The 27,787-nt window shown below is 27.4% G+C and overlaps 2 protein-coding genes across 4 annotated transcripts; one reads left to right on the top strand and one right to left on the bottom strand.

Annotated features, from left to right (window-relative positions):
- Positions 1–689: 689 nt before the first annotated feature.
- LOC113551130 (inactive pancreatic lipase-related protein 1-like) lies at positions 690–23,910 on the bottom strand. Of its 3 annotated transcripts, none has more exons than XM_026953178.1 (8): positions 23,788–23,910; positions 17,267–17,365; positions 16,029–16,299; positions 14,783–14,931; positions 13,474–13,654; positions 9,547–9,812; positions 4,466–4,634; positions 690–1,668 (listed from the first exon to the last, which is right to left on the bottom strand). In XM_026953178.1, exons 2-8 carry the CDS (start codon positions 17,328–17,330, stop codon positions 1,599–1,601), a joined length of 1,170 nt encoding a protein of 389 aa, XP_026808979.1. In that variant the 5' UTR covers positions 17,331–17,365; positions 23,788–23,910; the 3' UTR covers positions 690–1,598. The 3 variants fall into 3 exon arrangements, with proteins under 3 accessions (XP_026808979.1, XP_026808986.1, XP_026808994.1); XM_026953185.1 differs by lacking the exon at positions 23,788–23,910 and adding an exon at positions 23,605–23,730; XM_026953193.1 differs by lacking the exon at positions 4,466–4,634.
- On the top strand, positions 5,278–7,530 carry LOC113551122 (E3 SUMO-protein ligase KIAA1586-like). The gene is made up of 2 exons (XM_026953167.1): positions 5,278–6,911; positions 7,009–7,530. The coding sequence occupies exons 1-2, from the start codon at positions 5,313–5,315 to the stop codon at positions 7,438–7,440; spliced, it is 2,031 nt and encodes a 676-aa protein (XP_026808968.1). The 5' UTR covers positions 5,278–5,312; the 3' UTR covers positions 7,441–7,530.
- Positions 23,911–27,787: the final 3,877 nt, after the last annotated feature.

Genomic DNA, 27,787 nt, shown 5'->3' with positions numbered 1-27,787 from the left:
AATATTTATAATTTTTTTTTTTTTGTTAAATGATTTATGAGAATATAAAACTTGACTAATTAATATAGACCTAGGACTAGAATCCCCACATATAATATGGGGCCCCTTATAAAACTTTATAAAAATTACAAATAAATTTCAATGGGCCCACGGGCCCTTAAAATAGCCGTGCCCCTGTACACAAGGTTCATCAGCCCCCCTTGTGGGGGTCTTACCTAGGACAACTAGTTACCTACTCTTGCATTAGGTACTTGAGGTACATCAATAAATAAATAAAAAAGTTACCTTAACGTTACTCGTTACTCGAAAAAGTAACTATGCGTAACGTTACTAGATATTACCCAATATAGGTATCTGACTTTAAAATCCGGACTCGTGATTATAGTGTTATATACTTATATCTTATATGTGTGGATTTGTGGAAAAAATCAAACATTTTATAAGACGATATACTATATATTATACATCAACAGCAACTTGTAGGAATAAAATCTTAGTCTTATTAAATTAATCTATTTCTTCATTATTTTTGGATCAGTTTCTTCTTAGTACATGATAGTCAAATGATCGTCTAACTATTAAGTGTAAGTGACAAGTGCGGGGACGTACACAAAAAAGTTTTGGGAGGTGTTATTGAAAAGTAAAACCTTTTTTTAATAAATATACAAAAAAAATTTATGAAAATTAGGTATACTTAAAATACGTTTTTTTAATACAAACATTGATTTTACAAAATTAACATTAAAATTGAATAAATAAATAACTATGCAAAAACCAAAGTATTCCGGGGGGTGTTTGAACACTCAAAACACCCCCCTGTGTACGTCTCCCTGGACAAGTGTGTAACGATAAAATATTTACCTGTCCGATTATTGATCACATAATATAAACATATTACACAAGCATGCAGATATATTATAAAATCAAATTAGGTGTAGACAAAACAAAAATGGTTACAACTTACGACTCGTTACAATAAACATTTTATTTTCAATAATTGCAATAATAATATTACATGGCAATAAAATATAATACGATTGTGATGTCATTATAGGAAATGTCATACTACTGCGACACAATAAATTTTCGGGACTATACATCATGTAATAATAATTTTCATATTTTAATTACCACAAAACTAATTTTTACTAATATTATTTTAAACTAAATTGGCATTATTATTTTTTGCAATTTATCGTCTACACGTGTCGTTCCAGATATACATATGTATATAAAGCGTTTTCATTTTATCTTTACTAAAGTAGACGCACATACCACATGTACTTAATTAATACGAATTAATTGTACCTACTACAACTATATACCTGACTAATGACTATACAATAATCTATGATCACAATAATTTTGTAACATTCACCGTCCGCGTAAAAAATATACAGAAGTAATATATACACATTAGGTTTTCGCACACGCGCAATACAATACGATATAATTATCATTAAAAGTATCCGATGATGGTATCAGTCCATATCGCGAAAAAAACAATAATAATAAAATATTGTTTGACTAGGCCTTTTTTTTTGTATGAGTATTGTGTATTGTCGGGTGCTGCGATCCGTGCTGCAGTTTGGCGATGATCACTTTTTGGGGAAGCCTTTGGCGTAAGGTTTTTTTGCGTTCGTGTGCAAGTAATAAATACCACGGGCTCTGTGGACAAAAAAAAGAACATTAATATTGAAAATATAGGTATGGAAAAAGTTAATAAGTATAATATGTGAAATCAAAATATTCGTACTAAAGAATACGGTTGTTAAAATAAAAATTGGTCGTTCGCTGTGACGTTTAACTGTTTGAGTGTAAGTATATATATATATACACATGAGATACCTAACCTCATATAAAAGGTAATTGTTTTAAAGATAAAAACTCATTTTATTGAAAAGTATTAGCGTTTTTGGAAATATTTTTCTTCATAATTTCACAATTAAGTAGAATTATATTTTAGAAAATGTAATTTGTTATTTCTTGATATTTTTGTTCATTATTATTGACCATTGTATCAAGGTTTTTACTTTTAAGAATGACAATAATTATATTTAAAACATCACATTCTAAAGCAGAATATTTTTTTTGAGAATTTCAAAAAAATAGCTAATTAGTTATAAATAGGGCAAGGATTTCTATGCATTTACATTTTTTTCTTTAAGTCCAAATTGATTGGTTGTTAGATATGTCTACAATTTGGCTTATTTTTGATTAAATAGTAAATTTTTTTTTTGCATATTTTGAACATAATGTATAATAATTATTAATTGCATGTGTATAAATTGTTGAGAATCTTGTTAATTTTAAATGGTATTTATTTAATAGACTTCTATAATTATTGGTTTAATTTTCGAATTATCGTAAATATACTACCTATTTAAACTAAAATGAACTTATTGAACTTAATATTAAAAAATAATAAGGGATTCAAAACATTTCTAAAAATGTATAAAATTATAAAACAGAAGAAAAAGATGTTAATATTACTATAAATCCGGGATAAATTACGTCATTTAAATATGCTCCAATAACATCATGTGATGTGGAAAACAGTTTCAGCCAATATAAATCTTCAATTTAATCGCCGATCGTTCACATTTAAAAATTTAAAAATAGCATGTAATAATATTAACTAATATTTAAAAAAAAATGCTTATGCATATTTTACGATTTTTTACTGCATAGAAATCCTAGCCCTAGTTATAAATTTAAAAATTTTATAGGTTATAATTTTAAAAGTATTCTATAGAGTAGAGCAAAAGACCATATGTCTATATAATTAATTAACTATAGCTACCCGTACCCGATTGAAATTCCCAAAAAAATGTTTTGCTTTGGAATACCTATGGGTTATGATCTGCAGTGGTGTGTCCAGTGTGGGGGAGGTTAGGTGTTATATACTTAAATCCCCCAATTGAATATTTTCTGCTGACTTTCAAAAAACAAATTATTAGTTATTAAAGTTGTTATAAAGTAATGACTTGATTATTAGTAATAAGTTATTGCTTATAAATTATTGACTCATAAGTCATAAAACTCCTTATTTGTGTCTGGTTCACCTTAATAAATTAATCTAAATGTATTATTACTTATAACTAAAGATCGGATTTAATTGTATTGCAACTTTTTTTGCAGTTAAGATAAATTACATTTGATTAAATATATAGTCTATAATATATACTTTATGTTCTCTCATTCTCTGTCTATTTAATTCTGTATGCAGTTTTTTATAATTTCCCAAGGTTTTTGATTTTTTTAAATTCTGTCCTATGTGTTTTAATCTACAAAATACTTAACTAAACTAAATTTAGTATTACATAAATAGATTATTTAGAAATGGTAATTAATTGTATTTATAAAATCTAAATACATAATGTATAACTTATTTCGTTTATTTTAGAAAAAAAAGCTTTCCTAAAAGTACTATGATTAAATGCTGGGTATACCTTTACTTCCCGAATCTATTATTATAAGGTGGAAAAGGAAAACATAATTAAATGCTGCATTTTTCCATAAAAATAATTTTAAAAATTGTTTAATTGTGATTAAAAGTTTAAAAGACAATGCTAACCAGAGTGGAAACGGCTTGTACAAAATAATACAGTCAATTGTGGTTAATAAATAATATCATTCATAAAATTACACTTATCTGATTTATCCATTTTAATCTTACAAACTTGCAAGAATCGAATAGTGAGCTATTTAAAAGTATGAATATGTTTAGAAAAATTGACGTTATTTTGACAAAATATTTCTGGTCTAAATGGAAAAAAAACTAAAAATAAATTTATGAAGGTATATAATTGAAAAAAATAAAGGATATAAAACTATTAAATCTTACTATAAAGTCATATCAGGTAAAGCAAATGTTTATTTAGATATAACGCCTAACTTATTGAATTTTTTTAAACATGCATCGATAATTAGTGTAGAAGTAGAACGTATTTTTTCTTTGTACAAACATGTTTTTTAAGTGATTAAAAGATTTAATTTTGATGAAAAATAATTTGGAAATATATTTAATTATCAATTTTAATCCAAAAAAGTAATATATTCATCTATTTTTTTTTTATTATTAATTTAATTATAATTAAGAATTTAAAGTTTTTTATATGACTTTTACATTGTTATAGTGCAATTTATTATGCAATTTTTATGTATTTTTTGGTATAATTATAAAATTTTTGTGTATTTTTAATGCAATTAAATCTGGTCTTTTCTTATAACATATATCTCCCCGGCATCGAAAATTCCCGGGTACGCCACTAGTTATGACTTTAAAAGTGTATGCTGCCCTTAAAAAAAATAAAAAGTGATAACGGTAAAAATAATAAATATAATATTTTTTATTTAAAAAATGTAGTTCTGTATAGTTAGCGAGCTAGGTCAAAAGCGTTATTAAAATTTTTAAGAAAACGCGAGTGTTTTACTTTTAAAATTTGTTTTAAACCCAGCTTACTTGTGTGTCACGTGTTCGCCCATCAAAACGTACTCTGACTCTGGCGGATTGCAAAGGCCTAAATTAAAATAAAACCGGTTGGCACACGGTATTGACCAGAATCCGATGTTAGAATTGATCGATTCGATGAAGTACGGCGTAACTTTGGTGTGGTCACACGATAGCGTCTCTGTAAAACGCACAACTCCTTATTATCAGTATACGCATAATAATCAGGGGTGTTCCCATAGGGTATACTACATATACGCCGTATACTCTCAAGATATTTTGTCAGAAATATGGGTATACTGCGTATACTCTCAAATTATATACAAAAAAAAACTGGTTTTGGTTACTCAGAAAATGCTACGAAAGTCAATTATTATTTATGACGCTGATAACGGAAATATGACACTTATATCTTACAACTATTATTAGATTCTCAGAAAACAAGAAACGAACTATCGCGTTAGATGATGGAAATGCGTCTGACTCTGAACACGATTAATTTAATCAGTACATCCGTTACCGCCGACTTGTAACATTTTATTATTTTTATAAATCGATTGTGCGTTGTGTGATCTACCGTTTGTGTTTACCGTGAATAAGTTCTTAATTCTTTTATTAATTATTATTTACTAACGTATTCATTTTATTTGAGCAGTTTTATTAATTTATTTAATTGAGTTTAATTAACTATCCTAATCTGTTTTACTGTATAAAGTGTTATTTAAATTTTTATCAAAATATGAGTTCGAATTTTAAACGTGAAAGCGGAACACTTGATAGTTTTTTTATGCCCCGAGAAAAAAAACCTAAAAATGCGACTAATACTGCCATTTGTGCTACTAGTTCACACGAGCTAGTGATGCCCAATGAAGATAATTTTGTTAGTGATAGTCAAATCGATAATCAAATACAAGATGTATGGGATACTTCCAAAATTTGGCCTGCATTATGGACAAAAGAACAGGTAATAGAGTTTCAAAAGAAAAACTCATGGTTAAGTAGCAAAAATGGGAAACTAGGATGTAATAATTGCATTCAAGCTAAAAATAGTATCAATTTTCAAAAATCTAACATCGATAGCAAAGTTCGAATTTCTTCTGAGTGGGTAGGCTTTGAAATCATAGCTGCTGGGTGTAATCGTACAAATCAACTGGCTTCATTAAGAAATAAAATTAAACAACATTCAGAAAGCAAAGCTCATGTGTTAGCTGAAAACATATTGAAAAAAAGCTCAGACAAAGTATTAGATAAAATGTTCGAACGTATATCTGAAGTAGAGATTGATTCCAATACGCGACTTTTTAGAACTGTATATTGCTTGGCAAAAAATCACCGTCCCTTTAAACAGTTTGAAGAACTTGTTCAATTACAACAAATCAATGGATTGGACATGGGATCTTCCTTACATAGCAGAATAACTGCCACTCGAATGGTAAACGTCATTGCAAAGGAGATGCGCAAACGACTTATTTTACGCCTTATACAGTCGAATTCGAAATTTACCATAATGATTGACGAATCAACAACGCTGAGTACCAAATGTACACTAATTTTGTATATTTCATCATATTTTGACGTAGAATCGCCGGTTGTAGCATTCTTAGACCTGATTGACTTAGATAGACAAGATGCTGAAACTATCGAAAAATCTATTTGGTTAAGTTTAGAATGTAATGGGATATCAACATCGTTTGCATTAAACAACTGGATTGCTTTTGCCAGTGACGGAGCAAGTGTAATGACGGGTAAGAAAGCTGGAGTTGCTACTAAACTACGCGAAAAAATTCCGAATCTATTTACCTGGCATTGTTTATGTCATCGCCTCGAACTCTCAGTACATGACGTAATAAAAGATTGTACTGGAGTCTCTCGTTTCCAAAGTCTAATGGACAAACTCTACGCTTACTATCATCAAAGTCCTAAAAATTCAATGGGTTTAGATAAATCTTGTGTTGAAGTAGGCATTGAAATGAAAAAAATAGGTCGTGTTTTGAATGTACGCTGGTCTGCAAGCAGTTTTCGAACTATAAAAGCCATATGGAATAATTATCCGGGAATATATTTACATGTTAGTAAAACACATGATGTGACATCAAATGGCATAAAAAAAAAATTAGAATCCTCTTCTTTTTTGGAGGAACTTGGACTTTTTTACGATGTTCTTTCTGAGCTTGCAATGTTATCTTGTATATTACAGTCCAGAAAAACAACTCTAATGCGTGCCCAGTCGGAGATAAATAGAACGATTAGAATTTTAGAAAGTCTGAAAGCTGAACCTGGGGAAAAAGAAAAGGAAATTATAGAAGCTATTCAGAAAGGAATTAACAAAGGTGTCAATATTACAATGACAAAATCAGGAGGGATTAACAGGTTACAATTTTTGCAAAATTTAGTAGACAGAATGCGTCAACGCTTATTTGATGACTCAAAAAATAAAACAATGCTAGAAGACATTCAGGTAAAGAAAAAAACTATTATTTTGATAATTTATTTCAATATTTTGATTATTTAAACAGAATAAATGAATATTTAATAAATCGTCTTTTATTTTATAGGTAATTGATGAAGTGTTCAAAGTAGCAATTAATGATGCAAAGGGAGAAGATGAAGTTAAAAGAGTATCACGGACATTAGGTTTTTCTGAATTTGAAAGTGTAGTTGACTTCCGTTCAAGAAATGTTTTTTCTAGTTTCATGAAAGCATTAAATATACTCCCAACTTCAACAGCTGATTGTGAACGAGGGTTTTCCGATATGAATTTGACAATAACTGATTTAAGGACTAGCTTAAACATTGAAAATGTGTCAGATTTGATGTTCATCTCTATCAATGGCCCTTCAATTGCAGATTTTAATCCTAGACCTTATATTAAAATTTGGTTAAGAGATCACCGTTCTGCCGTTTCCACTCCTAGAGGTAAAGAAAGAAAAGAAATAGACGACGAAAATAAGATGCAGAAATTATTTTTTAACAATTTATTTAATTAAATTTTTTAGTATTTGTATATTTTCATATTTTATTGACTTATAAAGGTAATTTCAAGCTTTTTTTAAAAGTTTGATTTTTTTTTTCATATTTTTAACACATCCTTTATAATTATAGACCACAGTAAAAATATTTGTATATTATTAAATATTCATGTTTATTACTTTTATTTTAAAAAGATTTATGAGTATTTTTAAATACTTAAAAAAAGGTTCTATTTGTATCATTCTACCCTCCCTTGTTTAAATCATGGATCTTCACCTTGACTAGAGTCTTAGTATACTCTCAAAAAAAATATTGGGAACACCTCTGATAATAATACATTATTACGTAAAAAAATAATTGTTGTAATAATTTTCATTTTATGTAAAAGAGTATAATATGCACATTATGCACCACATCGTAACAAGTGTAAATAGGGTCATTTAATGATAATTTTAATTATTAATTATTTCATATAATTTTTTTATTAGTTATTATGGACTATGGTCATTAAACTGTATAATTTTAAAAATTAAAAAATAAATATTTTTAATAAATCATAAACAGGAAATAAACGTGTTTAGAAATAAATATATACTATGTTTAATGATTATAATAACAACTATTAGGTTTTTATTCGATTAGAAATAAATTCCAAGTATAGTAATTATTAATAGTAGTATATTGTGATATATTGAATTTTACTTCAAATTAAAACTGTATCTATTGACTTTATGAATTTAAGTCATTATCAAATCAATATTTAACATAACATCCACGTGAATAATTATTCGATTATTATTTCGATGAATTCCAATAATTATTCATTAAATAAGCATTATGGTAATAAGTAATAACTAATAACTATGTGTTGGACAAGTGCATATAGTCTAATATTATGCATAGCGGAAACGTCGGAAAAGGACGACAATGATCAATAAGTTACTTGAATATTGTATCCGCTTCGACAAGGCTGGACAAGTTAATTTATTACTTATTTAACTGCATAGCCGAGGACTAGTTTTAAAAGTTGAGGTATGTTCACAATGTTCAATATATAGAACTAATTATAGCAAAAATTACTTTTATTAGAATCTATCACCGAAGTTTCAGAAAATGTTTAATTTAATATTGTAATAACTGAAAAATAACTTGTTGGAATTTTAAATTAGGTACATCAACATTTTGAAAAAATAATCCATTAAAAAAATTACAATATAGCATCAAGAAGGAGGGGAGGGTTTCCTCAATTGAAGCATAAAAAATGTCAAGAATTTGAATAAATACATAAGTTCATTACTAAAGGAAAAAATGTGGATGGCTGGATGAGTATGCTAAGTGAATCACCATGTGTAGTGGGTAATTTTAATTATATCTCTAAGAAAACTAAAAGAAAAATCAATATATAATTTATGTATTGCATATTTTTACAACGAATAGTAGTATTATCAAAAATACTTGTCAAGTATATTCAGAATACATATTTAAATACTTGGTATTATTTGTATTTGAAATATGTATTCGAATACTTTTTTCAATTGTATATTTGAGTATAAATATTTATATTTTTTAAGTTTAAGTTTACAAAATACTTTACAAATATTTTTTTTTTAGTTAGTTCAATAAATTTAATATTTTAATATTTTAATGTTAATCACAAGTAGATACTTTAACATAAATATTTTATAAATAATTAAAAATAAATAGTTAATAATTTTTTTCATATTAAATAAATTTCAAGAATTTTAGATTTGGAGCCAATATATCAGATCATTTGATAAAATCTTGTAATAAATTAATAGAAACATTATAAAATAGGTATAGATAATAGATATTATTTTAGAAATAAAATTTTAAATAGTAATATATTAAATTGTTGGCAATTGTAATAATACTGTAAAACGAAAAAAAAGTATTTAGTATAATGTCATAAATAAACAATGAAAAATATTTAAAATAAATTTTCCAAACCTAAACGTATTTTAAAAATATTTGAAATACCAAAAAAGTATTTAAATACAAGTATTCAACCATTTAACAAGATTGGGATTAAGACACACTATACTTTTAATAAACTTGTGGTGTTTTTAAAGTTTCAACATATAGGTACTGTTATTTGTACTTACGTATGATACTATCGCTGGCGCAGCCGGGCTGTGAAGTACCGCCGTTTACGTAGAAATCGGCGTGTCCGCTGGGGCCCCACTGGCCTAGGATGCCTGCCGCTGTGTGTATGATATCGACAAAATGTGCGTCTGTGGGATCGAGGTCCCTGGACCGGTTGTTGCTCATGTAGAATATGATCGTCGGGTCTAAGCCGGTGATCCGGCCAATTTTTCCTGAATTGATAAAATTGGACGCCAGGCCTGCGATATGAGCTCCTACGCTGTACCTATGGTGCATATAATATATGACACGAACATATTTAAATATTTTATAAAATATCATTCACCAAACCTAACTTAACTTTAGTAATAATTTTAATCGTCGTCTCAAATAAGCACGTATTATTGTATTAATAGTTTTTATTGTTTTAAATTTCGGTTTTGTTTTGTACAGTCTCGTGAAACTTTTATAATAAACACTCATTGTTTCGAAATGTAAGAATATTTTTACATTATTTTTATCATTACAAAATAACAATATTGTTTGAAAAGACATTATATAAGTATACTATAATATACCTTTACACAATACAATGTTGGCCTATTGCTAACTATATGTTCGTTAAGCCTATGATATTAAATTTAAAATTTAAAAAAATAATGATTTATAATTAATAATTATTGCAGAAAGGAAACATTTTAAACTTTTCGAAAAAATCAAATTTTACCTTTAGAACAATCACCATACCTTTAACGCAATGAAGTACTTATTTATTATACTACACTTACTAATTAAAAATTTAAATTTTACTTGTTTTTATTTTACTAAGTCATAAATAATAATTTATAATATTGTGTGTTATTATAATTAGATATATGTTAATAAAAAAAAAAGTGTAATGGAAACAAATTTCTCAATTGTACCCCTAAAACCCCTAAAAAAAATTATATTATTATGACTGTTGATTATAACTTTTGATTCATTCTGTATAAATTATTTGTGAAATTCTCGGGTTTAAGATTATAATTAAATCCATTCACGACACGCGTCATCGTATGAAATGTTCTTATATCTTACTGTATTTATATTATACATTTATTGTATTACAAATAAATAATAAACATGGTAAGTTATGTATTGAGTGTAATGGATTTATGCCTTATAGTTAGGTACTAAAACTGAATCTAGAGAAAGGTCGCGTTTCTATTAGCAATACTGTATTACTAATACATACTTTAAAATTAATTTGACTGAGATTCTTAATATGAAACCTGTTTTCATACGGGATAAACGTGTAATGATAATAATTGTTTATTTCGAAACAAATCGCAGCACAGCATGTCGTAGACAAGTGTAAAAATACACCTGAAATGAAGCTTTGTACGACATCACCAGCTGAATTGTCTACTCACTTAATTTATTGGAATCTTTAAAATATGTATGGTTCTGCTGTAGTTTTATAGGTACGCTTACAGGCATTGTGATCTTTGAAAGTTTTATCTAATTTGAAAATAGCTTTTAGAGTTTTAGCAGTGCTTAAATAATAATTGAAAGAATATTGTGTTACTATATATACGAGTACATTGCCTAAATTATGGTCATTATATGACAATGAGCTTATGTAATAACTAGATTTGTAAACAATAATATGACTCGACAGGAAATTGATTTAACAAAAATACCTATCGTTTTGCTTATTATTATAGTAATTATCAGGGCTAAAAATAAATTCGTACACAGTGCCGTAGCCAGGGGGGCTTCCGATTTCAAGTTCCCCCACGAAATGTCAAACGATAATAATTTTATTAATTTAATTACCGTTTATGGTGATAAAGCAACGCTGCTCTTATCACACTTAATTAATCTTGATTTGATAATATGTTTAATTATATTAATTATATTGTCAGAAATACAGTGCAAACTTAATTTATTGTCATAGTTGGCCATCAAAAATTAAGCCCCCCCCCCCGAAAAAAATGCTACGGCCACTGTAAATTTGATCAATTTTATTATTACGTACATTTTGTAAAAAAATTTTGACACCATTGTAGAAAATAGAAATGTTATTATGGTTTGCTGTTTCAAAATTATTTATGTTATTACACGCATATTTATGAAGAAATTTCTAAAAAATTAAAAATAGTTTACGACTGATTAGGTGTATATATATTTAAACAAAGTGCACTTTATAGATGTATACATTTTAATACAATAATTTGTTATTGTTCAATGTATGTCAATTTGATTTAAAAATATATTTTTTTATTTTTATTTTGTAGAAATACAACAACAGGAGCAATCGCATTTTTAAATCTGTTTTGGTTTTTGAACACAACACATTATTTTACATAGTACTAGTACACCTACTGGTGAAAGGGAATAACTGTGGATTTCGACTATATTTCTACTATTATCTCGTTAACAAATGATATTTGACGTAGTTTTTACAATTAAATTAAAAACAAATGTTGTATTATTTCGCATCTTTAATTAGCTGTAGAAAACGAAACAAACCATACATAAGATGATATAATATAAGTCATTCATTATTTCTAAAGCTATTTTTTTACATAATTTGTAAGTATTAAAAATAACGGTTTTGAAGAAAACTTTTATTTTCACTTTTTTATCGTTATGATTTATTAGTTTTATTTTGATGAGAACATGTATTTTTATTTCCCCACTCCAGTGTTGAATATTTCTTGTAATTTTTAACGCGTATTTAATTAGTTAAAATAGTTTTTAAAGTATGTCGAGCCACTACTCCGTAAACATAAAACATTTTTTTATGTTTATAACTAATTATCTATTCTTTCCATATTATATTTTTAAAATACTCAGAAAAATATTCTATATTAAAGTATAAATTAAAAATGTACTTACCAAAATTGTCACATATTATTAAAAAAGTAAGAAGTTCAAAAATGATAATAATATAGCAAAAATACTTTATTTTTAAAAAAAGTGTTGTTTTTAATTAGTATGACTCGAGTATTATTAGTCCTAAGTATAATTAAATCTATGCGACAATTATAAATTATAGTACAATATTGAGTGTAATAAACTAATAGTATATGGTATATTTTTAGTAAGATTGAATAGTTAGACTTGTTTCCCTTTTTATACCACTTTTATTCGCACACATTCCAATTATTATATTCGTTTGAGCGACAAAAAAAATATACAGACGCTGAAATTGCGGGCCGAAAATACATACATTTTTCTCTTAATTTTCTATTGATATGTACAAGAGAAGTATGATTTTATGACGTGTTTCCTGTTACCTTGTTACCTATATTATACATACTATACCTTTATGTTATCTAATATAGTAATATAATATATGCAATAATTGTTATATGTAAAAATAATAAAGGTTTTATGGTTTGTGGATGACCATGATAACTAGGCATACGAGTTAACGTATTCAACGTATTTACATATTTATACTGGTCAAGGGAGGGGGGTGACTCACTAATTTCCTCTCTCTTCTCTCTATAAAACCACCACTGATACAGGGCGCAAGGCTATCACCGTGTTTGGTAAACGTACAATTAGTCTCCACGAAATAACACAGTATAGGTATGTGAACAACTGGTCCCCAGCCAATTTTTTTCTTTGTCATACACATAATAAAAAAAAATTTTTACAAAATAATACATTTAAAAAAAATGTAAATTAAGTTATTACATATAGTTTCGGCAACAGACACGGTGTATTTAACTTAACAGTTGAGATAAATTTTTAAATAGGATATACGAATTTTGATCGGTTATAAAATTAAGATGGGGCTAATAATTGTCCACATACGTTGTTTACTTGCGGAGACCGATTTTCCTAAATTCACCGTATTTTTCCACGTATAACCGTGACAATACAGAAAAAATGGTAAAACTTGGTTGATGATTCACACTCTGTATGACTATATAAGTTATGACGAATATTACCCCATCATGTGTAGCTTGTCAGGTGGAACTCCTCGAGGATGGTCGGCTAAGTAGTTAGCCAGTTGAGCGATGCACATGCCACAGAATCTTGGTGCCCATTCTACTTGGTTCAGACAAGGTATTTGCGCCAAACTTGAATAGTCCACTATGATTATATTGTAGTTTCCTCGAGTGAAATAAGCTACAGAACATATAAATATAAAAATGTTAAAAAAACAAATAAGCAAACTAAAAATACACGTGATGTCGTGATCAACATATTATTAAAATGTGTATAAAGATTTTTCGGTGTTTATGTATATTAAGCATATGCTCACTCTACTTTTATAATTTGATGGTATGTTTAATTTATTAATGTTCTGATTTTTGTGATACGGTGAAAACAAAATACCATTTTTTTCATTGTAAATTGTTAGGCAGCTGATTTTTTAAAAATATTTATACATCTAAATCAAATTGTTAGATTAGTTCTCAGTTAATTATTAAACTAAGAATAATAATTTATAATAATGATTTTACTTCAAGTATAAAATAGACGTAATATCCATTATATAGTATTAATTATTATACTTAAACAATGTTTACAAATATAAAATGCTTATTTATTAATTATTAATATAATAATTAAAAAAAAGTTATAACCACTATCATACGTTTTAATTTATTATACTGGACGGTAATGTTAATACCTACATAAAGTTTAATAATTAATGTTCGAATTTCGATTTAGATTCACTAAAAATTTAAAAAACAATAATTTGATTAACAATATAGGTATAGTAAACGAAGGAAGATTTTAATAAAAAAACATGTTTATTGTTAACACAGGTTAATCCGTTGAATAGAAAATGAAAATAATTATTTTAGAATATGATTCTTTTAGGTATACCTAAAAATTCCAAAAATAGAAATTTTAACAAATGAATTACATGAGGAAAATAACTTAGTTGAATTACTCTGTATAATATCTCAGTTTTAAATTTATAAATTCCATTTAATTTATATATTTATTGAATTTCTCCTTATAGCTTTATAGTTTATTAGTTGTTAAAAATAAAGCAAAAAAAAAAAAAATGAACCATGGAAAGTATTATAATTAATTTTACTAATTAGTTTTCGTATTCATAGTCGAATCGATTTAAATTTAATTTTTAGCATTAATATCTCAATTCATAATAAGTATTGACAAATTCAACAGATGTAAATTATTTTTTAAAATGTATCGATTTAAATATGTTATTTCTCTAGTAATTTTAATCATCAATTGAATATTTTATAATATCTGCATTGTAGTAATGTAAGTACTTGCCGTTTCGGAGATCTGTACTAGGTGACAAGTTTCGCCCGCCTTGGAAACCGTGTATGATAATCTTAACAGGGTGTTTGGGGTTGAAATGTGACGTATACAGCGATTCCGGATCGGTCACGTCCAGTAAGTCGGGATTATTCTGCGTGAGTCTGAAACAACAAGTGGTTAGTATTTATGGTTATTTCGGCGTAAACGAAAGCCACTAAACGAGAGAAAGTATAGCATTACCGTAATACCTACGTCCTACGCGGTTGCGCTATATACATTACAGGCATCATCTTACGACTATCATAATAAAATCCAAGTTAAAATCCTTAAAACATTTTTTAAACAATATTTATTTGATATTTCGTGAATTAAAATGAGTTTACAGGAAACGTGTAGAATGAGAGGTATATAATGTATAAGATAGGTACAACTGATTTCTTCCATAATAAAGTATAATATACGACCATAATTAAAACATGTTTTGAATAGTTAATGAAGGTAAATGAGATGATTTTTTTTAAAAAGAAATCAGTGATAGACAGATCGACGATAATAACAGACGTTATAATAAATGTGTAATTTAAATTTAATCTACCAGCGGCTTCTTTTTTTAAGAAATCTAATCAATTCTTAGGTGACATTATTAATTAATTAAAAAATAAATATTATTGTACTTTCGTAATTTAATATTTTATTCTCAACATTTATAAAGTTTTCAATTGCGTAATATCAGTTGAAAATAATTATCGTGCGAGGATACCTCTCAAGCGGGTAAATCATGTGTAATAAAATGCTGTCTAGTTATTGCAGGTTATTAGATAGTTTTTATTTTACCTATTATTAAATAGATAAAAAAAAAGTTCATTAGAGTTTAATTGAATATTCAATATTGGCTATAAAACAAAAGAATACGATATTATTTTATAATTACATTTTATTATTATTAATATAATCGTTATATTTTAATAACGTTCTATGAGTATTAGAAAAATAGAAAATATCGAAAGAAAAATACTGTTATCCATCGAATTTGAATATAAAAATATAGTGCATATAAACAAAGCAAGAAAGAACTAATTAAATATTATGTAATTATTAGTTACTCAGTATGTTATATACCTACCTATTGTGTCTACTGTCTATCAATAATTTTTATTTTTTTCCCTAGGACCTGGCTATATTTTGTCAGTTAATTACATTTATCATGTTCTTCATTGTTACAATCTCTATATTATTATTATGTAGATATAGGTACTACCTGGTGTACAAGTAAAACTGGATCCTCGGATGAGGGCACGTGAACGGAGGTTCAACGCACGACGAAGAGTTAAAGAGCTCTTTGACAGAGACCGGTGGAGTCGGCGTGGTTTGTTTGGAGATGGCGTCCTGCTGCTGCTGTTTGGAAGGTCGGCTAATAGCGTTTGACGTAGGACCTCCATTGGCAGCTGCTACAGGTATGGCGCGCGCTCTTGGCAGTGGCGTCTGTAGTCTCGCTACAGTGGCATCTCTACCCTGACACTGTATTTCGCCTGCAACGTGTAAACGTTAAGACGTTAATTTACGCGTCTATGTGTATTTAGGACTTATAAATTATAAGTTATAATTATATAGATAATTTTTTTTTAGTTAAAATCAGTAATAAATTACGATTATTGGTATTTTAATTCTTTCGTTTTCGATATAAACACCAACTTACATTTTATTTGAATTATTTTTAAATTATTATTATTTTATATTTTAGTGTATTAATGTCTTTTTATTTATAGTATTGATAATATTACGACATACGAATAATTGTTAGCTCGATAAACCGCATAGCCATTCATCTAGGCGCATAGAAACAGTATTTTTAGTCAAATATTATTGTATTTCTAAAAATAATTTATTAATGTCAGTCATGATTCAAGATAAAAGATTGCTTAATATTTGCAATTTGTATACTATATTAAATTTGGAAGAAAAAAATTTTAAACCTTAGGAGGAGCAGTTTCTCACTCTGTCTTTACAGTGAGCACGCTTATTCCCGACGGTCAACTGCAATCCAAGGTCTCGGGAACATGATATTATTGTTTTACGAATCGAAAGCTCGGCATCGCCATAGATATTCATCATTCATCAACACTGCGATTCGTAAAGAATAAATTTACCGAAACCGTAACAAAGAGTCGAAAATTTTAATACTCTGAACAACAACTCATTTTTCCAATGCTAACATTGTTCTTCAAAATTTAAAAAGCGATGAGCTTTGTTTATATTTTTATTTTTGAGACTACCCCGTCTATCTTTTTGCAGGCTAAAACTAAGATATATCGAACACTCGTTATGACATAGTTGTTGTACATAATCATTATACAGGTATAGACATTGCACAGACTAAATTCAATGACATGATATATCATTATAATATTTAATAATCTAATTAGTATTTTAATATATTTATATATATGGCTAAAAGTATTAACACCGCGGTCGACCCGAACGACCGCGCGCACGTACCGATTGCAACGAACGTGAACAGGTATAGTAATGTTTGGTAACTCTTGATTGTATAGCCGGCCATGGCTCTTTCATGTTCATGCTTGGTGTCAGATCATTCTGGAAAATATAAACGACGATGTAATATTAATGATTGCATATTAAATAATACGCGAATAAAAATTATTTACAAAATTATATTTGGTTCTTCAGCGCGCGCGGTTGATAAAACGTTATTAAATTATACTTGGTACTATGTGTACTATATGTAGGCACGTCGTGTATTAATATGTTGTCGACAATTATTAATTTTTTTTTACGTGTATGACGACAATCTACCCAATTCCAATCGGTACATAAAAAATAACGTTAATTGTCGAGGTCGTATTTTTAGAAAGCTCATATGAATCACTAAAAATATTACTTAAAATTCAGGTTACAAAAAGATTTAATCAACATATAACTTTTTTTTTAATAATGTAAATTAATATACTTATGTTGTAGGTAAGTACCTACACAGTGCAACGTGCCTATCTTTGCACGCCATATAAAATAAATATACAACAATAGAACAATATTATATTGTCGAATGTTGGCTAAATACATATAGGAATAAGCTCACTTGGCGATCGTATTTTGTAACATCAATACACTATAAACACAAATTTATATTATATTTATTATTATGATGGACTAATTCGTATCAATAACATTTTGCGTTAATCTTTAAAAATTTTAAAAAATAAAACTTTCAAAAACTTTGTTTGAATCAAAATATATTTAAGGTCGTAAGCCGATGGCAGTTGACTAGTTGGTTGGATGTAGTTCAAATTTTACTATAATCATATACATAACAAATTTTCAAAAAATGTTTTGAAATCTATGATATGGTACAGATTATTTCTAAATCGTTTTTCCATTGTCCTCCGTTAAAGAAAAGTCATATCATCGCGCTTATTGTCCATATTCGAAGCACATAAGCTCGTAAGACCTAATCACCTGTGCATGTGTGTGCAGTTTAACCACAACCTTCACATTAAATCATAATTATTAATGACCATATGTATATACATAGAAGCATTTGATAAAACAAACGACGCCGTAATATTATTTAACGTATTACATACGTATATTTAAGTGTCGGGTTCAAGGTAGCGTACTCTTTTTGTCGCGACAAATTCGTTTGTTTTTGGAAAGTCTAAGAAATTGTAACCCTCGATCGTCCGCGCCACGCGTGTAATAGATATAGGTACCAATATTTATATGTGCAGCAATAAGCGCACACACGTCATATATTGTGGCCGTGCTCGAGTGTTCCCCTGTCCAACCGGTATGAGCTGATGGTATACCGCGGTAACCGGCCTGCTATAGTGATGTAACTCCAGAAACCCGTATAACCGGGTCAAGGTTGTAGTTATTTTACGTTAACGTTTCTTCATTACGATTTCGAGATGATTGCTAAAAAATATTGCCGATTCACATTGTGGACGGTGAAGATCAATCCCGAGTCAATCCGTCTACCTGTGAGCTCTCTGCACGTCAATTTGAAATAATAATAATAAAAATAATAATAAACATATTATTATATAAAATAGGTACCTCTACACAGTACACTTATTATCGTACATACTTAGCTAATTTTACTGGACTATTATATATAATAGTTATTTACGGATCAACCGCAATAGAACGATAGTAACATTGTGTATATATAATATTTCCAACGGGTGTTTAAAGCTCCAATGACCTTGTAAATAATGCAACATATAATAAGAGTCGCGGGGTGAAGTATTCGAGACGTGATAATATTGTGTAGTTTAACAAAAAGACAACAACCTTCAGATTCAATATAATGACAGGAAATTCAGAATTCCGTAAAAGCTCTAGCAAGTAATAATATGAATTTTGGGTATACATTTAGTCAAGTTAATCGTAAAAAAAATACCGAAAATTATTGAATTTAATTTTTCAGGTTTCAAATTTTTTAGTGAGATAATATCATAACACACGATTTGTTACAATCACACCGCATATATATATATATCCTTCAAATGCAATTTAAAATAATTATCCTTATCTCGATTATTCCGAATAAAAAACTTTAGAACATTTTAAAAAGATGGATAGAAATAATTTGTAATTAAACTTTAAATTTTACTATAATATTATGAACATATAATTGTTCTTTGGATCAAATTTTGCAAATAACAAATTTAAATTTGTACATTTATCTGACAAGGTGTAATACTCGTATGTTTCATTAAAATGTCTACGTTAAAAACATGTTTATAATAATATATATCCATTTGCAATATTACAACAGAAAAATATCATTTTTGTGTATAAAATTATAATATTTTAATACAGACTGATATTAATTGTTGATATTAATATAAAATAATATAAAACAGTATAAACGAACAATTTAAGAACAATTCACAAGAAATATAGACCTTGGCATACATTTTGCTCCAATTTGTTTTTTAATAATAATTTTTATACTTGTGTATGCAATATAATTATATATACTTACACAGTTACACGATTTACATGGAGTGAATAATATTTTTACATAGGTTGATACTGTCAACCACAGAATAAATATAAAAAAATAATTTTTAATTGCTATTTATCTACGATTTGTTTTACACAATGATTAATGTAACAATTCAAAAAAAAAAAACATATACTTTAAGCACACCGTTAATAATATCACTTAAACGTGCAAAACATATTATTATGCTTTAGTTGGTATCCTTAAAACAGTCAAAATAATAGAGCTAATATAATAGATTATATACGTTGTATATTGGATTTATAAATTAGCTAAATTTATTATAATAACGCCTAATATCAGTATTAAGTAATACATAGAAATAATAATAATAACTGTATATACCTAGATGTGTATAAAAACAGTATGTTAAACTAATGGACAATGGAAATATTGATGGGGAAAATTAAAATTCAACTTTTACGGACTTATATTAGATGAAATTTTTATTAAGATAAAATAAAGAAACAATAACCAAGAAAATCACTGTTGAAATCAAGTTAAGGTTTTTTATGTCATATGTTAATAATATGTTTATTATAAATTATAATATTACTCTTTAGTAACGCATTATCCATTGTTCTCTGTACATTGTAGTTATTTTTTAATTTCACTAAAATGAATTCGTTTTTACGGAAGACTAAGTCTGTGTATTTCTCGCACTGTAAGTGAAATTTTGGTATTTCGAAGTTGTACGAAGTATATTATGCATAGTAATATTATTATATTTGGTATATTACACAACGACATCATCGTAATAATATTATGAATATATCACTAATCTATTGTAGTATGACGCGGTTAAAATAGACTTTTGTGTTCATCAACATTCATCTCAATTTATTATGACAAATCCTGTGAGATTGTTAGTATACATATTGTGTAAGTTTATTAAAATATTGTCATAGGTATAATATATCTACGATTTTGAGAAATAAAAGTGACGATATAATATAAACTAATAATGTGATATAATTATATATCTGTTAGCAAAGAGTGAATAATAAATTCAACCGGTGGTAGGATTATTTTCACGATTTCAAACCAAAAATGTATTCTTAAAAGGATGCCACAATATTCTGATTTTTGTTTGAGACTTCCGCAGTTCTGTATAATGTTCTTATAATAAGACACAAATGTATAACAATTTCATTATCGTACATACATATTTAACTAAGCTAAATAAATTTATTCATCCACACTACTTAGAATCTACACATAATACGCTATTATTTCCTATAACTATACTTGCAGTTGGAATTTCGATACCTACTTACAAATGGGGCAAGATTAATAAAGTTATTATAAGTAGGTAAGATATGCATACTAGTACCGCACCCTTGTATTCTAAAAATTATCGACATATAGAACAATAATAAACAATTTTAAGTTATAAAAGTGACAATATGCAAGCCAATAATGTATATATATCTGTTATCAAAGACATTTAAAAAAATTTTGATATGCGGTAGGACACTAAGACCATTTTAATCGTTTTTATAAAATAATGTATTCTTAAGAGGACTCCACATACTAATGATTTTAATTTAACATAAGTTATCGTATTTCGTGTATAACAGTTTTGTATAATATCTTGAAGATACAATTTTAATGTAATTTTTGTTTTTAAAGATATCTACGATTTTAATACGCTAATATTGTATAAACTATATAAACATAGTTGGAATTTCAACGGAGAGATTGAATCGGTGTTGTAATTAGATAAATATATAAATATATTATTAATTATTATTATTATTATTATTAAAATTTTTACAAGTGTTTTCGAAATTGTGCGAAGGATTTTTTCAAAATCAGTAGAACCTTGTTATTTTTTTAAATATAATAATAGATCAATACGAATATAAGATTAAATTTGATCATTGAATAAATAAATATCTATAACTAAATATCGTTAAAATCTTTAAATGACAGATATTTTGGAAGTTTTTTTAAGTTTGTACATAAGTTCCATGGATAAAAAAAACGTGAATATCAAAATCGATATACATTACTTTCATCATGAAACTAACATCATCTTATTAGTTTTAGACTTTTTTTTGGTAATTCAAATTGCATACTCTGATCATTTTTAGTGCATCAAGTCCAAAACCTCACATATATAAAAATTATGTGTAAAGCGTTATTAAATTAAATAGTTAGTTAGTAAATTAAAATACTTTAAATGATATTTTCCAAGTATAATTCAAAGTAGATATTTTATTTTTTAAACGTCAAACTTTCTGTGACATTTTATTGATGTTATACAGTGGCGTACGCAAAGGGGGGGTATCAGCGAGATATGACACCCCCTTAAGAATAAGTATCTGTTCAAATTATAATAAATAATAAATAATAAAAAAAAAAAGATAATTGCAAAATTCGAGATAAACATAGGCGTGCGTAGAATTTTTTGCAGGGTGTACCTAATAATTTCTGTAGGGGTAACTCTTTTTCGACTTCCTATATTCAGCTTTAACAGAATAACGATCGAGTTATAACCTGTTTATTTATAAGTATAGGTATATAAAAAAAATATTTTTTCGGTTACACCATAATTTTTCTCGCAATTAATAATTCTAATAAAATTTTGAAATAAATTAAATATTTAAAGTAAGTAGAAATTTTTGCAGGGTGTGCAGTTGGATAGCATTCATACACCACGTGCGCACGTCTATGTCTATACACGAGAACGAAACACAATAGTACTGTGGTTTATGATAAAATTAATAAAATTGACAAATATATTTAGTTTTCGTTATAAAATGTCGTGTGTTGTCTCTACCTTATTAACGCATAAAATAGTGTATTTACAATTTTAAGATATATATAGCCTATATAGCTTGTTTCAACAATAAAATATAAAAAACCAACTTGGATATATTTATCTTTAAATTTGATTATAGCCTATAGGCTAATAATTCAATACACTCTTACATTATAAATAAGTAAATAATAGAGTAAAATGGATTCTTCTAAATGTAGAAAATGCTATACTATAGTCTATAGTATAGACAGAAATAATTAAAGCAAGTACGACATACTTTGAAGTTTAATATTACTATAGAAATTAGAGTTATGAAAAAATATATATTTAAAAAATGGTCAATACTTAATAAATTAGATATATTTAATGTGAAATTTGAAATTATTTCGTTTGTTATTAGTAGAGTTTGAATTTATGCTCAAATATAATATAATCGAATATTCGTGACTACAAAATTATAATGGATAGTTTTAATTCTGGTGAAATTCCTAAAAATTTACATATCACATGTATACCATTTCGTTGAAATGATGTGAATATCTAACAAGTAATATGTTTAATATATTTCACATTCTTAGAGACTTGGAGTCTCAGTTAGTTTCAACTTTCAACTGGTAGGGTTATTTTTCTCGAATGTAATTAATATTAATATACCTAATATACTAGGTAAATTATTTAAAATTTAACGTAGAAATCCTACAAATATAACGTACAAACAAAAATCATTTTTCAACTTTAAGTTTGATAATGGCTCAATAATTTACTCTAATATTAAGTCTAACAACAAAAATTTGGTTCTATTGAACTCAAATACTTTATATCGTATGTTTCGCTTTGCTCAGAGGGAGAATAAAAATATTGCACTGACATTTTGTTAAAGATTAACGACTCATATCACACTAATAATCGATTAATTTCTCGTTCAAATGAAACAGACGTTCAACTCGGGTACATTCCGGTCATTCGCTTAAAGTAATTATGCCCGTTATGCCATATGATGTGTACCTACGTAAGTAAAAATACAGATATAATATTTACTCGAATCTGTCTGTAGTGCAGGCGAACGTTTGTTAAGAGACAACTGTCGAGTCTATATATCGACTATCGAGTAGACTCAACACACCGGACGCATTAAACGTATTTTGGTTAGCAATCACGAAACAATTCAATAACGATATAATATAATAACGGTGTTGTGAGTAAATAGGTATAGGTACTCACGTGCAAATTTCCTATACTGTTTGTAAAGCACAACGTATGTTTTTGTCGTAACCACCGCAGCAGCTGAGGCGCACGCGACCAGCGGATAACTGAACGACTGTAGTTAACAGAAATCGCGCGCGGTCTGAGTGAAAGTGAACGGAGGCGGCAGTGGTGTTATAAATTTTATTTTCCTACCGTCTCGTCCGATCATATGGTTTTGCCCGTAATATATATTATATAGGTATATGTACCTACATTTAATAATATTATTATTATTATAGTCCATGGTCGTCATCCGTCTTCTCGTAACGATAATCATAATAATAACAGCTATACACTACAAAAACGGCCGCACACCGCCTCTAAAATAACAAATTATTATAATAGCTGATAAAAAATTATGAAGATGTCAAAAATTCATAAATATAAATTGATTATTCTCGTCCTTTTTCTTCTTTACCTATTTGTCCACCTGTAAGCCCGAGGTCACCCTCCCCATTTGTCAATTGTTTTACGATTTCCAAATAATAATTGATAAATACAAATTATATAAATGTTGCAATCGGTCTGAGTTCTGCTCGATCACGTTGGTGCAGATTCTATTGATCAGCTGATTCCATCGAACTCAATTTTTAATATTAAAATTTAGCTGTTAGGTAAAAGCTATAATAATTACAAATTAAAAACATTTTACACGGCTGATTATTATAAACTAATTATTGATACCTTTTAATCTCTGCAAAATTTATAAGGACCTTAATCTTCACATATCTAATTATACCTTACTTTTCTCAAGCGTGGAATCAACCAGTATATTTTTGGTTGAATATATTTTAAAGCGATAAAAATTATTCAACACATGATGGTTCTAATAAAAGATAAATTTAATTTTACTAACATTTTATTTAGTTAAGACCCTTTTATTTTTTTATTATAATAAATGGTTAAGAATCTAGTAATTTATCTTTAATATTATTGTTATAAATAATCTGGTATTATTACTATAAACTAGAGCTATGAAATGTTTTTAAATTACAAGAGGCGCTACGCGTGAAATTATTAAAATATAAACGTAAAAATTAATAATTAATCAATGATTTATTTATTATATATAACACAATATTCTTATTGTACTGTTTTCATTGTATAAAATGTAAAATTAAGAACGTTTATCAAATAAAAATCATTCTAAAACCATACAGGAATAAATGACATGTAAATATGAAGCATCCCTCAGTACGATATATTGCAGGTTCAATAATTTCAGAGGACACACATTCATTAAATCCTAGTGTCCTAGCTATAGTCCTTTGATTTTTTATTCAATTCGAACACCGTTTAAATGTGTAATTAGCAATTTCGAATATTTTTATTTCGTTGTTTATTATATCTTATAATTTTTATAAGCATTCGTAATAGTGGTGCAATATGTTTATCATCAAGGACTTGCGATTTTTTAAAGCCTTCGCTATGGTAATAATTCGCAAATACCTACATTTAATAATTTTTACTGTCGTAGAAATAGTAAATAAATAGCATAATAAAGTCAATATTTATTCACCTAACATAACTTTCAATTTTCATTACTGGTTTATTAGTCGTAAAATTATTTCTCTTACTCACTAACTCACTTAGTTTATTTTTTAAAAAACATTTTATATAATATGATGTATGCGTGAATAAATAGGATGTTTGGCCAAGCATGCTTAGGTACTTCTTTTTATTTATAATAATATATTCCTATTGAAATTTTGAGTTTTGAATTTTTTAAACACGCGTTTAAGACCATATTTACGAATATAACTAGATTTAGATATTATTACGTAAGTTAAATAGGGAAGCGAACTAAAGTTTTTTCAACTTCTAATATTTTTTTTTTATTGTAAATTTTCAAGCCGATATGTTTTAGAAAATTTATTTATACCTAAATTGTAATTTTAACGAGTTGTTTTTAATTTAGATAATATTTTAAATTGTGTGTTAGAATAAGAATAAATTGTCCACAGTTATATAAAATTATATTATAATTTTTAAAAATTGTCCAAGTATAATAAACACTTGACTAATACCGGGTTACATAAAACAATTGATCAATTTAATAGACGATCATAATTCATGGGGCAGTAAATCACGTTTAAAGGACAATTATTAGCTCACTATTGTCTATTGACTCATTTACTATTTGATGATTGTTCATGCGATCCATTATATACATAATATTATATCTATTTTCTATTTTATTTTAAACTAATAAGGTTCTATTTCTCGTTCAAATTTCGATTTAGATATATTATGATTTGCAATAAAAATCGCGAGAATTAGGTACCAGATAAATGTATTACCATAGAATACCCCTTCAATATATAAGTATATAATAATAGCATTAAAAAATGTGGTCTTTACTCTTTAAGTACAATTAAAAATTATGAAAATCTGACAATAGATAAATGAATTATATTTTTTGGACAAAAAATAAATTGTTGTTTCACTATAACATCTTTTATGTTAGTCATTTTGGCTGTTCGTGTATTATTGGGCGGGAGGAGGTACGTTTCCCTGGCATCACAAAGTTAGAAAGTCCACTTTTTTCTTCCCGAAGTTCTATATTTTGTAGGCCTGACTCTTAGTTTCACATGGTATATTGAAAATTTAATCGTCACCGTTTGTTATTTAATAATGGTCTAAGCCCCGAGGTCATCATCAACTAATCAGTGAGCTTTTTGTTTGGTTATGTAAAATGACGTTTATAATATTTTGGGCTATAAATCATTTTGGTCTATTTCCTATATTATGAAATTGACTGATGTTGTATAATGTATAGGATTTAAATTTCTGGTGACAATGTGATGATGAGGTGTAGGATAAATAATCTACTCTTAATTTTTCTAAATTTGTCTTACCGTATAAAAAAAACATGTAAAACTAATGTGTGTTCGAAATTATGACAGTAATTTGACAGTAAATATACAGCTTTATATATGCATATATCTACGTATAAAGTTATCAGAATCGCAAGATTTTATCGCAGCATTTTTTTTTTTTTGTTTTAAATTTTTTAGTTACTGGAAATTTTTTGTATTGTAGTTGATTTCACGATTTCACCTCAGTCTATTTTCTTGTTTCGAAACTATTATCGTTATTCGGCAGTATAAATTGTACGTTTATTAGAACTTAAGACTTTTCGAACCTTTGTTTATTAGTAGATAATTTTGAAGTAACGCCGTGGGTGCATTGCTTATTTTATCGGGCTAACAGTCACCATGTCATGACAAGATTTCGATGAATTACGGCAGCGGTAACAGTTGGTAAAATGTCTAGTATGCGAATTATTTGATCGTTCTTAAAAATTGAACGCACCTCTTAAAGGATGAGCGTAATTTATTATTTTAAATAGAGCAGAATTAGCTGAGCCTAACAATGTACAAAAGTACACATTTCGAGTGCAGGTTGAATGATTATTAAAGGTAAACATAACTACAGTCTGCAGTGAACATGTTTACAAGTGATTCACTTTGTATAAAAATCGAGTATGATAATATATTATACTATTCGATGATAACACATACAAAATTCATGCAGAAATTCGCGGGCGAATGGCGAAAGCAGAGAATACATAATTTACTAAACAAACTTGCTATATGTGATATAATAATTGATTATTGGAACTGATTCAAGTTTTTATTTCTAAAAAGAATAAATTCCTAAATGTATTAATATTTTAGTAATTAAAAATTATAATCATGCCGCTGAATGATTAAATTAATACCTGATACCTTTGGTACAGAATCGATAAAATCTGTAATTTGTACTACTAGAAAATACGACCACAGTAAGTTTTTAAGAATTTTTACCTGGATTACATCAAAATATAATATATTAACTATAAAAACTATTTTTTATCACTACGAATGTTTGCATGACTATTTTCCAATTAAATGTAATGAATACACAACAAGCAATGATTGATATAAATAAAATTTTTTATTAATTTGAGAAAACATGCATTATAAATGCTGAG

This window comes from Rhopalosiphum maidis, chromosome 1 (assembly GCF_003676215.2).
Source record: "Rhopalosiphum maidis isolate BTI-1 chromosome 1, ASM367621v3, whole genome shotgun sequence".
In the NCBI taxonomy this organism is placed as follows: domain Eukaryota; kingdom Metazoa; phylum Arthropoda; class Insecta; order Hemiptera; family Aphididae; genus Rhopalosiphum; species Rhopalosiphum maidis.
Note: the sequence above shows the minus strand (reverse complement) of the source record. Positions and strands in the feature narration are given on the sequence as shown.

Excerpts from the sequence above, each read along its gene's own strand:
- LOC113551122 (XM_026953167.1), top strand. The coding sequence starts at position 5,313 with ATGCCCAATGAAGATAATTTTGTTAGTGATAGTCAAATCGATAATCAA. Across the intron at positions 6,912-7,008 it reads CAATGCTAGAAGACATTCAG|GTAATTGATGAAGTGTTCAA; the intron begins GTAAAGAAAAAA and ends TTTATTTTATAG.
- LOC113551130 (XM_026953178.1), bottom strand. The coding sequence starts at position 17,330 with ATGGCCGGCTATACAATCAAGAGTTACCAAACATTACTATACCTGTTC. Across the intron at positions 14,932-16,028 it reads CAGTTTTACTTGTACACCAG|ACTCACGCAGAATAATCCCG; the intron begins GTAGTACCTATA and ends TTGTTGTTTCAG. Across the intron at positions 13,655-14,782 it reads TAGTACAGATCTCCGAAACG|CTTATTTCACTCGAGGAAAC; the intron begins GCAAGTACTTAC and ends TATGTTCTGTAG.